General features: G+C 47.2%; 1 protein-coding gene across 3 annotated transcripts; it reads left to right on the top strand.

The window, feature by feature from the left end:
* Positions 1-2781: 2781 nt before the first annotated feature.
* Positions 2782-6302, top strand: LOC114109111 (granzyme B-like). 3 transcript variants are annotated; one of them, XM_027957507.2, is made up of 5 exons: positions 2782-2958; positions 4203-4350; positions 4835-4970; positions 5169-5426; positions 6067-6302. In XM_027957507.2, the coding sequence occupies exons 1-5, from the start codon at positions 2904-2906 to the stop codon at positions 6208-6210; spliced, it is 741 nt and encodes a 246-aa protein (XP_027813308.1). In that variant the 5' UTR covers positions 2782-2903; the 3' UTR covers positions 6211-6302. The 3 variants fall into 3 exon arrangements, with proteins under 3 accessions (XP_027813308.1, XP_042091212.1, XP_060257423.1); XM_042235278.1 differs by lacking the exon at positions 5169-5426; XM_060401440.1 differs by having other exon boundaries at positions 5169-6302.
* Positions 6303-15557: the final 9255 nt, after the last annotated feature.

Below are 15557 nucleotides of genomic sequence, written 5' to 3'. Positions count from 1 at the left end.
ATGCTTTTGAACTGTTGTTTTGGAGAAGATTCTTGAGAGTCCCTGGGACTGCAAGGAGATCCAACCAGTACATGCTGAAGGAGATCAGCCGTGGCATTTCTTTGGAAGGAAAGATGCTGAAGCTGAAGCTCCAGTTCTTTGGCCACCTCATGCAAAGAGTTGACTCATTGGAAAAGACTCTGTTGCTGGGAGGGATCTGGGGCAGGAGGAGAAGGGGACGACAGAGGATGAGATGGCTGGATGGCATCACTGACTCGATGGACGTGAGTCTGGGTGAAATCTGGGTGGTCGTAATGAACAAGGAGGCTACAATTCATGGGATCGCAAAGAGTCGGACATGACTGCGTGACTGAACTGAACTGAACTGAATACAAATTATCTTTTTTAACCACAGAGGAAGGAAGCTAGAAATGAATAACAAAAGGAAAACTGGAAAATTCACAAACAGGGAAATATATGGAAATTAAACTACACACTCTTAAGTAACCAGTGGGCCTAAGAAGAAATTATAAGACAAGTTAGAAAGTACTGTGAGACAAGTGAAAATGAAAATGCAACATACCAAACGTATAGGATGCTGTGAAAGTCATGTTCAGAGGAAAACACAAAACTATATGTGAGGACATTAAAGAAGAAGAAACATTCCTAACCAGCAACACAACTGTAAGCCTAACAAAATAAAAACAGATCAAACCACTCAAGCCATCAGATATAAGGAAATACTAAAGATTAGAGCCAAACAATCAAAATAAAAAGAATCAACAAACCAAAAGTTGGTTCTTTGAAAAGATCAATAGAATTGATACACTTTTAGCTAGACCAACAAAAAAAGAGAGCAAAGATTCACATTACTGAAATCAGAAATTTAGAAAAGGGGACACTAATACCAACCTCAGAGAAATGAAAAGAATTGTTAGAGAATACTATCAATGTTTGCACACCAACAAATTAGAAAAAATCAAGATGAAATGAACAGTTTCCTGGAAATACAGAAATAACCAAAGCTGATTCAAAAATAAGTAGGAAATCTAATCAGACTTATGACAATAAAGAGATTGAATCAAAAATCAAAAACCTTCTAACAAAGAAAATCCTAGGCTACCCTGGTGAATTCTATAAAACATTAAAGAAGGATTAACACTAGTCTTACCCAGACTTGTTCCAAAAAATTAAAGAAGCGGAAATACTTCCTAATACTTCCTACTATCATCCCAGGTATTTTAAATGCACTGCCATGATAATAATCTATCTGTGAGACATAAGAAAATGAGTAATATTTTTCCTTTCTACTTTCCAAATTTTCTTTTTTTTTTAGTTTTTTATTTTTTTAATTTTAAAATCTTTAATTCTTATATGCGTTCCCAAACATGAACCCCCCTCCCACCTCCCCTCCCCATAACATCTCTGTGTGTCATCCCCATGCACCAGCCCCTGAACATATACTACACACAAATAACAAAGCTAATTTTATTTTTAAAATTTCTACGGTGGGCAAACTAAGTTCAAAAAAGTAAAGGTTCGATAAATGTATTTGGTTTGATAAGGAGGATATTTACCCTGAAATTATGTCTTTTGATGCATAATATTCCTCAGAAAGCTGTAAAGTACAGACTTCGTCAAGATAGATACTTAAATCCCCAGACTCTAACCACTCAGAGATTCTCTGTTGTTCTTGAACAGGGCTGGGTTTGGACTATTTAGAAAGAACTGTCCTTTATTTCCATACAGCAAGGTCTTCAGCAGAGTTGTTCAGCCAGTGTGAGCCTCTAATGCGCCTGGCCTGCTGAGTCTGAAGTGCGGCCATCTGGACACAGCACAGACAATACTCAAAGGACAATTATTGGTCTTCGCTCACCCAGCATGCTCTCCCACTTCACATGGCATGGGCCACTTAGTCATCTAAACGGCCTTTGGAGAACCAGCCCTTTCCCAGTCTTAGTTCAGGTGGTTTAGGTGGAACCCGCCCCAGCCTACTCAAAGGAGGAATGACCTAGGCTTACATCAATCTGTAGATTCAGTTTCTAGAGTCATAGTGATTCGTTAAATTAGACCAATAAATGTCAAGTGCATTACGTTTGTTTGCAAAACATGGACAGGAGAAATGGTCTGTATCACTCTCAGTATTTGTAAGTTTTTTAAATGGTGGACTTCTTTGTTTTTTTAACTTATTTATTTTAATTGGAGGCTAATTACAACATTGTAGTGGTATTGCCATACATTGACATGAATCAGCCATGGGTGTACATGTGTTAGAAAGGAAGTTAAGAGGATGAGTGGATGGCTTATGGACTTAGTAGGGGGCAGGCGAGCTCTGTGCATCCCTGGACCACAGCCCTTCCCATGCTGCACTCAGGTCATGGATGTCTCTTTCTCCTCCAGCAGATGGTCTCTTTCTCCTTTCCCTCTCTAAGGGAAGGAGATGCATCTCCAGTGTGTTCGGTCATAACATAGAGAAGAGCTTAAACCCACATCTGCTCAAGAAATTATTCTGTGGACTCAGCATCATGGAAATGAGGCCCTGATGGTTCTACCACTGGGGACTCTGGTTTCTGGGCTCTACTACCCCTGCTGGTCGATACCACACCCTACAGTCCCCACCTTGTCCTCTTGGGTTCCTGCTCTGGGCTGGAACAAGTGGTCTGCTCTGAGTCATCATCTGTGGGTACTGGTGTGGTCACTGGATGATTCTCACACAACCACCCAGAGAACGTCATCAGGCAGATGGAGTGGGGGCGGGGCAAGCTTTCATAGAAAGCCTTTAGGATGAAGCATCGCAAACCCGGAGGGGAACACGAGATCACTGAGTCCACGGACACTGCGTTTCTCTCCAGGAGGCTGGGGGATCTGCAAGAGAGGCAGGAGGAAGCACCAGCATCTCCATCCTGGGCAGTCTTTCTCGGAAGATGCAGCCACTCCTGCTCCTGGTGGCCTTTCTCCTGACCCCCAAGGCAAAGGCAGGTGAGTGACCATCCCCATCCCAGGGGCCCAACCCCACCCTCCAGGTGGCACAGAGGTCCCGCCCATTCTGCATGTCCCTGATCCACTATCCACCAGGAAGGAACATTCAGAACACCAGCTCCCATCCCACCTCATACCAGGGAGTATAATGCTGGATAAACTGCCAGCAGGAGAGAGAGAGTGCAAAGCCTGCTCTCAAGAGGAGCCAGTGGGTACCAGCCCCTCCTCCAGCCCTCCCTTTGCCCTCTGGAAAGTAGAACTTTCCCAGAAGTGATGGCAGATGGTCGCAACCTGGAGAAAAGAAAATACTAAATTGCCCCTGAAGAGGGCAGAGTGGGTCTGGCCTCTGCTTCTAGTTACCTCAGCATCTGCTTGGCAGACCCTGGAGTTGGTGCCTCTGTGTTTGCTCAATCCCTAAGACCCAAGGCCCTTTACCCAACTTGACTTCCCTTCCCAGGCCCTCAGGGGCTCCTCTCTTTCAAGGATGAAGCCAGTGTTTGGTAGACCTGAACTGCTCTGCTTCCCAGAAGCACACCAGTACTGGCCATACCAACAGCCCCCATCCAGAGGCCCACTGTGAGCAGGGAGGGTGCAGGAGGGGGCATGGTGACTCCTTCATGCAGCCAACAAACACTCACCGGGCACTTACTACCAGTCAGGCCCTGGGAAAGAGGCTATGGCGACATCTAGGTCCCTACTCTGAATTCCTGTGCCCTGGAAAACAGGGCTATCCTGAATAAAATAGGGTAATGGGGCCCTTAGAAATTCACCTGGAATGAAGCACAGGTGGGGGAGGAATTTTCAGAAGCCTCTAGGACTTGGCTATCCCTAGGACAGGAATGAAAAGGGCAAGTGTTGGTTGCTCAGTCCTGTCTGACTCTTTGCGACCCCAAGGACTGTAGCCCACCAGTCTCCTCTGTCCATGGAATTCTCCAGGAGAGAATACTGGAATGGGTTGCCATTGTCTTCTGCAGGGATCTTCCCAGCCCAGATATCGAACCTGAGTCTCCTGCATTGCAGGCAGATTCTAGCCCACCTCCAGTTATGTGTGGGAGACAGATTCGCAGACCCAGACAGCTGCTCTGTTCTAGAGGAGGAAGTTGAGCCCCTTCGCAGCCTCCTCCCGCCCCACCAACTCCAGGCCAGGCTGGACTCCCCAGTGCCCAGCAGTTCTGAGCATGAAGCCGATGCCAACAAGGTACACTCAGTGGGGGCACACAAGCAGAACAGCCCTTTTCCTTCAGGGGAGATCATCGGGGGCCATGAAGCCAAGCCCCACTCCCGCCCCTACATGGCGTATCTTCAGTACTGGAATCAGGATGTCCAGAGTAGGTGTGGTGGTTTCCTGGTTCGAGAGGACTTCGTGCTGACAGCCGCTCACTGCCATGGAAGGTGAGGAGCAGCAAGTAGCCGGTACCTTTCTGAACACCCTTGGCAAGGGAGCCCTACCTTTTTTCTCTAGGTGCAACCAAGCTGTTAGGAACATTGAGCCAAGAGGGTTCCTGGGAGGGTAAGAAAGAGGGGGCCAGGAGAGTGAGAGGGTGAGAAAGAGGGAAGGTCACTGCCGGAGGTGTTGCTGAAGGGAGAGAGAATAGACATAGGGCGCGCCTGGATATCAGAATGTAAACCAATGTAACTTCACATGTGTCCTAGGGCTAACTGCCCATGGAGAACAGTTATGCTCTTCACAGTGGCTCCAGAATCTGACCTTGGCTGCCAAGAAACAGACAGTACAGACAGCTTAGCCCCCAGGGCCCTTCTGGTGCCTGCATTTCCCTCAGTGGCAGCCTTGCCCTGGAGTCACCTGCCCTCCATGGCTCCAGGGCTGTAAACCCTGAGGCTGTGACCCCCATCTCCTGCTCTGCTCTCTGTGAAGCTCAATGAACGTCACCCTGGGAGCCCACAACATCAAACAGCAGGAGAGGACCCAGCAGGTCATCGGGGTGAGAAGAGCCATCTGCCACCCAGACTATAATCCTAAAAACTTCTCCAACGACATCATGTTATTAAAGGTAAACCGCCCTGCTTCTCATGCCCTCCCGGGATCAGCTCGTTTCCCCTCCCAGGACCTCCTACCGCTTTCTCCCCTCCCATCCTGGCCACCTGACCAGTCCCTGTGGCTCAGGACAGAGAAGAGACACATCAGCGTCATTGCCGTGTCCAGGCTTGGGGACCACTGGCTGAGCCAGACTCTTGTCTCTTCCCATCAGCTGGAGAGAAAGGCCAAGCAGACATCAGCTGTGAAGCCCCTTAGGCTGCCCAGGGCCAAGGCCCGGGTGAAGCCAGGACAGGTGTGCAGCGTGGCCGGCTGGGGGAGGGACTCCACGGGTAGCTACGCTGACACGCTGCAGGAGGTAAAGCTGACCGTGCAGGAGGACCGAAGGTGTGAGGCCTACTTACGCAACTATTATAACCACGCCAACCAGCTGTGTGTGGGGGACCCAAAGACGAAGAAAGCTACCTTTAAAGTGAGAATCACAGCCTACCTTGCTTGGATCTGGGGAGAAGGGTGTTGGCAGAAGATCTGGGACCTGGGGACCACCTCACCCTCTAGGCTTGGGATCTCTCTCAGGAGTAAAAGGGGGAACAGCAGGAGCTGGGAGGACCTAGAGCCTCTGCAAGCCACGTAAGACCTGCAGTGAACCCCAACCTGGCACTCCTCCGGAAGGGAGACTCTGCCACGCACTGAGGCTCAGGTGTTAGAAAATCAGGCTTCCTGAGTGGGAGGTGGACCGGTCCAGGTGCCTGCTCAGAGCTGGAACCCACCTGCTTACTGAGCTCCCCCTCCCTGATCAGTGTCAGCCCTCCCAGCTGCTTCCCTGTCCTAAGAGCAGCCTGGAGCCAATAGCCAGCCCTCAGCATCTAGACAGAGAGGGGACGGAGACCTGGGGGCAGAGAAGGAGCTGCCCCCTGGGGGAAGTGAAGCAGGGACAAGGTCCAGGTCAAGGCTGGCAGCCGGGGGCCCATAGACGTGCCTTGCCCACTTGTCTCGCACAGGGACGCCTTGCAAAGTGGCCTTCTCAGATAGGGGTCTTGAAATGGCAGCGTGGGAAAGAGGGCAGGACCAGGAGGAGAGCAGACTCAGTCCTTCCCCTTCTCTGTCCTCAGGGGGACTCCGGAGGCCCTCTCGTGTGTGACAATGTGGCCCAGGGCATTGTCTCTTATGGACAAAAAGATGGATCAACTCCACGGGCCTTCACCAAAGTCTCAACTTTCCTGCCCTGGATAAAGAAAACCATGAAAAGCCTCTGACTGCAGGAACCAGACCATCTTCCCTGGGGCTAATCCAGAATCACACTGTGGGGTTGGAGGTGCCCATAGCTCAATAAATGTCTCTCAGCAGAGCTCGAAGGGCTGGTTGCTTATTTATTCACTGACTCCTATTCTCAAATGCTCACTGTGTGTTTAGAAAGGCAATGACAGGATTCTGCTGTTTTCTGCTCCTCCTCTCCCCCCTCCCACCATCTCTTCCCCTGAACCCCATACAAAGCTGTCACCCAGGTCTGCTTCCCCACACCTGTCTTCCAGGGCTGGCCCTCCCCCCAGGGCTGAAACTGAGCACCATCAGGGGAAGACATGAACCTCTCTGGTCCTGGGGCTCAGGGTGCGCTCCTTAGCTCCTTGCTCTGGGTACATGGCAGGGAGGAGTGGGTCACACCTTGGGTCCCCGACACCAAGAGCAGAGCCTGGGGCTGCAGCTCCAGGACAGAGACCCTCCTACTGTGGAGGAGGGCCACCTGAGCTGACCTTTAACCCCTACAGCCAGGGGAGCTGGCCCAGAGCTGGGCTGGTCTCCTGAGAAGCCCCTCCATCTCACTCAGGCTGAGTGTCCTGCTTTGCCCTCCAAAGAGCCCAGGGCCCCAGCTCTGCCTCCAGTCTCCTCTGCCGCCCCTTCTTCTCCATCCCTGCCCATCACTGCACGTCCTCAACAGGGCCACCATCTCCTGTCCCCTCCAGACCACACTGATCTCTGCTGACCCCTTCCTCATATCCCTCCCACCCTGCATACCCGAGTCCCATGGGGTTCCAGCAGGGCCTCACCACTGATGTGCCAGCCCAGCTCATGCCTTGGCAGAGAGGGATCAGAGGGACCAGGCCTGTGCTGTACTGGGCAAGTCCACATCGCTGGGCCCCATCTCTCACCTGGGCAGGGCCAGCTCAACCCCTCACATGCAGCCCAGTGTCCCCCATGTGCTCAGGGTCCTCTGGCTCCTGATGGCTCAGTAGCCTGAGTCCCTGTCAGCCTCTCCATTTAGGTACTGGCGGCCTCTGGTCCTCTGGGCCAAGATTCCCTGCCGGTCACCTGGGACCTTTTGAGTTAGAAAGGGATCCTGTCTTTAGTAGGGCTGAAAAGTGCATTGGTTTTCATCCATCAACACCAATGCTGATGGAACACCTACTAAGTGCCGGACACTATGGTTGTACAATGGACACAAAACAGGTTCTATCATATCAGTTCAACTGTAACTGACAGTGTCAATATCGTCCAAATTGTCTATATTCCCTCCCTGTCTTGAGTCCATTTGAGGGGCTTACATCTCTGTGGGTAGTCCACAGGGACAAAGATTCGTGTTTATTTTTATTGCTAGTTACACTCACAGGATGTTGTTATATGTGACTCTCGAACACCAATCATTTGGTTTCTAGACAAGAAGACACTGCTCTGCTCACTGGAGTATCCTGTCCCCTCGGGGAGGGGGCAGCAGGGAGGGAAGAGAAGGAACATGGGCAGCTTTATGTGTTTTACTCTAAAGATAGCAGGCAGGAATGTCCTTGCTCACACCCAGATGGTAGGAACACCCATTTGAAAGGCAATTAGAATCTGACTCTAAACACTCATCCATGGGATGGACCAGAAGCAGGCTCCCTGTCACGCCTGCAAGCTCCTGCCTGTGCAAACCAAACTGCAGTCAGGGAGGCCCACGAGGTTGGACAAATGGAGAAGCGACTCTGCTCTTCGCCGTCACGGTGGCTGCTGCTCAGTCGGGTCCGAGACAACCTAGACTTTCATCCTGGGGAAGGTCTTGGTTCGGAGAGCATGTGAGTTTTGCTGGGCAAGATCTCCCTGTGCTGGTCTCCCCTCACCAGACGCTTCCATCTGCCATCCCTCCAGGCTCTTGACTGTGGTGCTGAGCTGCCTGGGAGCTGAGCCTGAGTTCCAGCCCTTGGCTGGTGCCGCCCTACCCCTACACACAGCACTGTGCTTCTCTGGGGGACGTGTCAACACTCTGGGATATAGTTACCCTAAAGGCAGGCCCTTTCCCCTCTGGTTGTGCGCAAATCAACAAATCACGAAGCAACAATCTCCTAGTGACCTGGGGCACATTTACAAAGGAAGAGCAGTGATGACACAGCTTCTGATTCGGAGCTGAAAAAAATCCCAAGATTTTCTAGGGCCCCAGCTCCTTGATTGAAAATCACACAAACGGAAAACAAAGAAACAAAAAGGTACTGTTTAAAAAATGAGCCTAGCCACAGACATATTCAGCTCAAGTATAACATTTACTTTGAGGAAATGATTCTGTGGTTTGAAAAAGTTTAAGAATATCTGTTGCAGACTTGTCTTCCTTCGAGAGATGAGGGAGACAGTCCCAGGAGGGACAGTGAGCGCCTGGAGACCCCACAGAGTTAAGATGGAGCCGGGGCTCAGCCAGGCCCCTGAGAGCCAGGCCAGCAAGACGACTTCCAAGTTTTCTTAGCTGTGCCCACTGATGACTTCCTGCCATCCCTGGACAAGACACGAGCCTCTGCTCAGATACCTCCGTCCATGCACAGTTACCCTCTGGGCTCCCATTGTAGCCATTGTCTGGCAAGTACTCTAACAGCTTCTTGGTGAGCTGGTCTGTCTGCTCATGGGCACATGCAGAAAGAGGTGGGTAAGCACCTAAAACATACTGATTTCTTCAAACCTTCTCCATAGAATTATCCCCCAGCTCCCATCTTAAAGGAAACAAATCTTCCCTTGCTTAAATATCTCTGTAATGGAAAGAAAACATGACACACAGCCATGAAATTAAAAGACACTTACTCCTTGGAAGGAAAGTTATGACCAACCTAGATAGCATATTCAAAAGCAGAGACATTACTTTGCCAACAAAGATCCATCTAGCCAAGGCTATGGTTTTTCCAGTGGTCATGTATGGATGTGAGTGTTGGACTGTGAAGAAAGCTGAGTGCCGAAGAATTGATGCTTTTGAACTGTGCTGTTGGAGACGATTCTTCAGAGTCCCTTGGACTGCAAGGAGATCCAACCAGTCCATCCATCCTAAAGGAGATCAGTCCTGGGTGCTCTTTGGAAGGAGTGATGCTAAAGCTGAAACTCCACCTCATGCGAAGAATTGACTCATTGGAAAAGACCTTGATGCTGGGGGGGATTGGAGACAGGAGGAGAAGGGGACGACAGAGGATGAGATGGCTGGATGGCGTCACCGACTCGATAGACGTAAGTTTGAGTGAACTCTGGGAGTTGGTGATGGACAGGGAGGCCTGGCAGGCTGCGATTCGTGGGGTCGCAAAGAGTAAGACACGACTGAGCGACTGAACTGAACTGAAGAGTAAAACATCCCTGTAGATACCGCTAAGGAAATTTCGCTACTCATCAAGGCCTCTCCCATCACTTTTCCTTCTGTCCAGACTCGCAAGAAGAGTCAGGTACCAGCATACTGGTAGGGAATTGACCAGCCAGCTCTGGGGGCGATGGGCCTAAAGGGATTCAAATCTGCGCTGGTTTGTTTTGGGACTGGGCACTGGAACAGGGATGGCTCCGCCTTTCCAGCCCATGACCATGCTGCTGCCAGTACCACCCAAGTTCTAGACTTGCAGAACGTCAAGAGTTTATTTCCTATTTCCTACCTTCATATCCCACCCAACACTGCTTTTGGTCAACAAACACCTTGCTCCATGAAAACAATTCAGCAACTGTTTCTCTTTTTCCAGAGGCATATTGCTAGACTACATTCCTTCTTCAGTCAGGAGGCTCAGTCCACCTGTGTTACTCAGGTAGGAAAGAAAATCACATCTAAGCATGTAATGGTCAAATTAATGAAAATCAAAGAGAAAGAGAAGACCTGAACATAGACAGAGAAGAAAAGAAAATATTTCAGAGGAAACAACAATCACAACTTTCTTGTCAGAAATCAGTTCTGTTTAGTTCAGTCGCTCAGTCGTGTCCAACTCTTTGCAACCCCATGAATTGCAGCACGCCAGGCCTCCCTGTCCATCACCAACTTCCAGAGTTTACTGAAATTGATGTCCATCGAGTCGGTGATGCCATCCAGCCATCTCATCCTCTGTCGTCCCCTTGTCCTCCTGCCCCTAATCCCTCCCAGCATCAGGGTCTTTTCCAATGAGTCAATTCTTTGCATGAGATGGCCACAGTATTGGACTTTCAGCTTCAGCATCAGTCCTTCCAATGAACACCCAGGACTGATCTCCTTTAGGATGGACTGGTTGGATCTCCTTGCAGTCCAAGGGACTGTCACTAACCCACGGTCATCTGCAGGTGTGCCCTAAAAGGACAGGAACGGAGCTTGGCTTCTGTGCCGTGATGCTCTCCCCTGAATGAGAGAATCCCAGGGCCAAAGATTCAGGAGCGCACATTCACAGTCGGAGTACCAGTCCAGCGACCTGGGATTAAATGCAGAAAATGTGCCTACAGGGCTGCAAACCCTCCTCTGCTCTTTTTCAGCCTTGTTTCTCCCTTCCATCTACTGTTTACAATGCCCTCCCCCGACCCACCCCTGCTTTTTTTAATCTACAGACTTTCCTGAAAGGACCTCACTTAAGATACTTTCCAAACTCAAGCTTCCCAAGGAAAAGAGCCAGGAGAATATCAGCATCACACGCTTTGTGTGCAAAGCAGCCTGGAGAGAAGGGCTTTCTTGCATTCTTGTGGGAAAGATAGAAACCCCAATTTCCTTACTTGATAAACGGTTGACTAAACAGTTTCTATAGGTTTTAAAGATGGTGTTGATTAGTTTAAAGAAACTTCTCTACACTTTGGTTTGTTAACAGGTTATCTTTGTTATCAACAGTGGACGTTGAATTTTATCAAATGCTTTTCTGTTTGTTAAGATAATAATATGATTTTCCTCTTAGATGTGTGGCAAATTAATTGATCTACTGGAGAAGGAAATAGCACCCCACTCCAGTACTCTTGCCTGGAAAATCCCATGGACGGAGGAGCCTGGTAGGCTTGCAGTCCATGGGGTCACTATGAGTCGGACACGACTAAGTGACTTCACTTTCACTTTTCACTTTCATGCATTGGAGAAGGAAATGGCAACCTACTCCAGTGTTCTTGCCTGGAGAATCCCAGGGACAGGGGAGCCTGGTGGGCTGCTGGCTATGGGGTCGCACAGAGTCGGACACGACTGAAGCGACGCAGCAGCAGTAGCAGCAAGGTTAAATGAGATCTGTATCAGTGTCAACCTGACAGTGCTCATAATGTATTAACCTTTTCAGATATTGTTACTACTTTCAAGAGTTGGTACTTTGAGCAGGATTTTTGTGTCTATGAATCACAAATGAAATTAACCTGTAAATTTCCTTTCTTTCTCTGTTATTTGTATCAAGACTATGGCAGTCTTTTCAAGTGAGATGGGTAGTTTTTCTTCTTTTTCTCTTTTCTGGAAAAATTTCTAGGTTAAAAGTTTTCCTTCCTTGAATTCCAAAAGAAATGTACAGTAAGGAGTTCAAAGTCACTTGGAAAATTTTTGATTGCTGATGTAATTTTCTTTGATAGATCCAGTATTACCTGGAAAGTCTGCAATTTCCTATTGAGTAGGTGTTAGGCAGTGATATTTCTACCTTGTCTAAGATTTCAAATTTATTAACAGAAAGTTTTTCATTACGGTCTTGGCTTGTTTTTCATTACGGTATTGGCTTATCTTTCAATGGTCTGTAGCACTGGTGAAAAAAAAAATATATATATATATATAACAGTTCAGTTCAGTTGCTCTGTCATGTCCAACTCCTTGTGACCCCATGAATCGCAGCACGCCAGGCCTCCCTGTCCATCACCAACTCCCAGAGTTCACTCAGACTCACACCCATCAAGTCAGTGATGCCATCCAGTCATCTCATCCTCTGTCATCCCCTTCTCCTCCTGTCCCCAGTCCCTCCCAGCATCAGGGTCTTTTCCAATGAGTCAACTCTTCGCATAAGGTGGCCAAAGTACTGGAGCTTCAGCTTTAGCATCAGTCCTTCCAAAGAAATCTCAGGGCTGATCTCCTTCAGAATGGACTGGTTGGATCTCCTTGCAGTCCAAGGGACTCTCAAGAGTCTTCTCCAACACCACAGTTCAAAAGCATCAATTCTTTGGTGCTCAGCCTTCTTCATAGTTCAACTCTCACATTCAAACATGACTACTGGAAAACCATAGCCTTGACTAGATGAACCTTAGTCGGCAAAGTAATGTCTCTGCTTTTGAATATGCTATCTAGGTTGGGCATAACTTTCCTTTGAAGGAGTAAGATTCTTTTAAATTCATGGCTGCAGTCACCATCTGCAGTGATTTTGGAGTCCAAAAATATAAAGTCTGACACTGTTTCCACTGTTTCCCATCTATTTCCCATGAAGTGATGGGACCAGATGCCATGATCTTAACGTTTTCTGAATGTTGAGCTTTAAGCCAACGTTTTCACTCTCCTCTTTCACTTTCATCAAGAGGCTTTTTAGTTCCTCTTCACTTTCTGCCATAAGGGTGGTGTCACCTGCATATATATATACACACACACCCTTTTAAGTTTCTGATAGTAAATATTTGCACCTCTTTTCTTTTTTCCTGTGATGGTTTTCTGTGGTTACTGTAAATATACTGTATCCAGTTCTTTGCTTTTACTTTCAATTTTTTAAACTTGTCGATTGCACAGAACATGTGTTTATCCTATATTTTCATAGCTAATCTGATATTCTTTGATTTTTAACTGGGTCAGTATTTTTATAGTTAAAATAATTACTAATATACTTGCTTTTAAATCTATTCTTACTTTATGAGTTGTATTTATACCAACTATTTTACAGTTTTGTTTTCCCTCTTCTTTATCTTTTCTTGGATAAATTACTCTTCACCTTTCCTTTTTCCCTTCTGCTAATTTGTAAGTTATTCTATTTTATATTATTTCAGTGGTTACATAAAAGTACAGCATGTTTCCTTATCGATGATTAAGTTTAATTAATAGATTTACCCTATTCCCTGAAAAGACAAGTAACACAAGACTTTTAATCTTATTTATCTTCTCCCAACATTTTTGCATTTTAATTCTACCCTGTTTTTTAAGTGCCATTAGAAAGTGTGGTTATCATTATCTAAGTAATGTTCATGCTCTTTTAATAGTTTCCAGTTTCCAGACTAGTTCTGTATTTCCTACGTTGTACTGTAATAATTTCTTCTGATATTTCCTCTGGTTAACAATGCTGCTGTCTTCAGTCTGTAAGCAAATCGTCCATTTAGTTTTGTATGTTGCTATTTCATTTTCTGGAAGTGGGGCTTAGTCCTTCATCAGACCTGTAAGGACACTCCATATTTCCCTGCTCCCTCAGCTATTCTGAAGTTTGTGCTAAAATATGTGCCAGACGATTCCAATCCCCAAGACCCTTCTCAGAGTCACTTCTCCTGGCTCTCATTCAGAGTGTCACGCTTTCCGAGTTCTTTGGCATCTTGACTATGTCCAGCTTATTACGTTATAAAAGCACATGCGTGTTTGGTGGGGGTGGTGGGAGGCAGTGTAGGAGATGGCAGGACTCCCAAGGCTTAGACTAAAAGTATCTTCTTCACAGAGGAGCACTAATACATCTGCCTGGCACCTGGAGGCATTTCCCCTGTGAACCACCTGAAAATCAAGACTGCTGCTTGAAACCCAGTGAGACCCTGGGCTATAGATCATCAGGAAAGCAGGCCCTGAGACTCTGGTTATTTTTCCCTCTCTCTCTCTCTCTCTCTCTCTCTTTCATTTTTTCCTGCTTTGCTCAGGACCAAGGCTTTCAGGCTGCTTCATGTTTATGCTCAGGGGCAACCCACAGGGCCCCAGATGAACAAGAACTCTTCACCCTCCACATTGGTTGGACCCTGGGCCTTGACTTTTATCCCTCTTGCCCCAAGACAGCACCAAAATCAAAGGCCAAATTGCTTAGAAGACAAATACCTTTAGATATCCCAGACTTCACTTAACGCATGTAAGAATTAAAGATTTTAAAATTAAAAAAAAAAAAAAACTGAACTGGAAAACCATAGCTCTAAAATTTCCAAAACTGAATGAAGTTCCTACCTTGATTGGTGTTTCAAGGCTTCCCGAAGTCTGAAATTGCCTCCCTGCCAGTTAAGATTTTAAGATTCGCTGAAGAAAGCCACAGGTAAAGAAAGACCACACGGCTTCTGACCTCACGCTCTGCTTCCTTGACTTCTTTGTGTCAGCCTTCCCCTCTGGGACCATCATGCCCCTTCCCTCCTGTACCACCTACGCCTCCCCCATACCCTCAATTCCCCCCACTAATTCTCTCACCAAACCTTCCTTTCCCCTGAAATTGTCCCCATTCCCTTTTCCTCTGAACTTATCAAAACCTGCCCCTTAAAAATTAAGCCTTCTGAGGAGCCAGAGCCTAAACACTGAATTTCTTATCTTCCCTGGACTAAAGCTGAACTGTGAGACCAAAAGATTTTCCCAAATCAATCGACAATTTTTACAGATTTGCGGAGAAAGTTAACATAGACCTTCAAACTTATCAACCTGGTTTCTCTGACTTCTATCAGCTACTTCATATGTTTGTGAGACAAGGCCAAGCCCAGCATTGGATGAAAGCTGGTACTTGGAAAACTCCTGGAAGGTCTCTGAAATTGTGTTAGTAACTATATATAATAGCCCAACAATTTATTATAGGATCAAGCTAAGGAAATTGTTAGGTAGTTTTGTCAGGCAATTCTTGGGACTTTCCCAAAGCCTGTTAACTAGAACACCGTTCAGTCTTCCACACAAAAATCTGATGAATCTCTCAATGACTAATTACCCAGAGACTGGCAGTTGAGCTACATAGCTGAACAGGGAACCAAGGCTCCGAAAACCAAATCAGGTCTCTTCCGACTAAGAGACGAAGTCTCAGGGCAGCAAAATTATTAAAAATTATTGCATGTCCACGTCCACATGAACCTCCTAGTCCTCCTGACTAAAGTCTTTTCCAGCCTCTGTTGCAACAATGCCCTGCAGACAAAGCGCCTGAGAGGCCATTCCAAGAGAACTGTCAGAACACTCTCCCTCGCTGAGCTGAAATCTGCCGGCTGTGACTTCCACCGCTTCTAAGACTGATACGGAGGAAAGTTTGCAGCTTTCCACACACACGTCCTCTGTGTATGTGTGTATAGACACACTTTCTGCAGCCATGTAACCTTAGGCACATCATTTAATATCTCTGAGTCAGTGTCATAAAATGTGATTTACAATAATGCCCAGGCAGAAGGTAGAGAATTCAATGGGATAACATACAAATTACATGTGCTTTGGAACACACTAAGGTGTGGATTGTTATTAATGCTGTTTGCTTTCCCTCTCCCCTGATTTCCCCTACACGGTACTAATCTTAAATAAAACAAAAACACCAGGGCTCCC

This window comes from Ovis aries, chromosome 18, assembly GCF_016772045.2.
Source record: "Ovis aries strain OAR_USU_Benz2616 breed Rambouillet chromosome 18, ARS-UI_Ramb_v3.0, whole genome shotgun sequence".
Lineage (NCBI taxonomy): Eukaryota > Metazoa > Chordata > Mammalia > Artiodactyla > Bovidae > Ovis > Ovis aries.
Note: the sequence above shows the minus strand (reverse complement) of the source record. Positions and strands in the feature narration are given on the sequence as shown.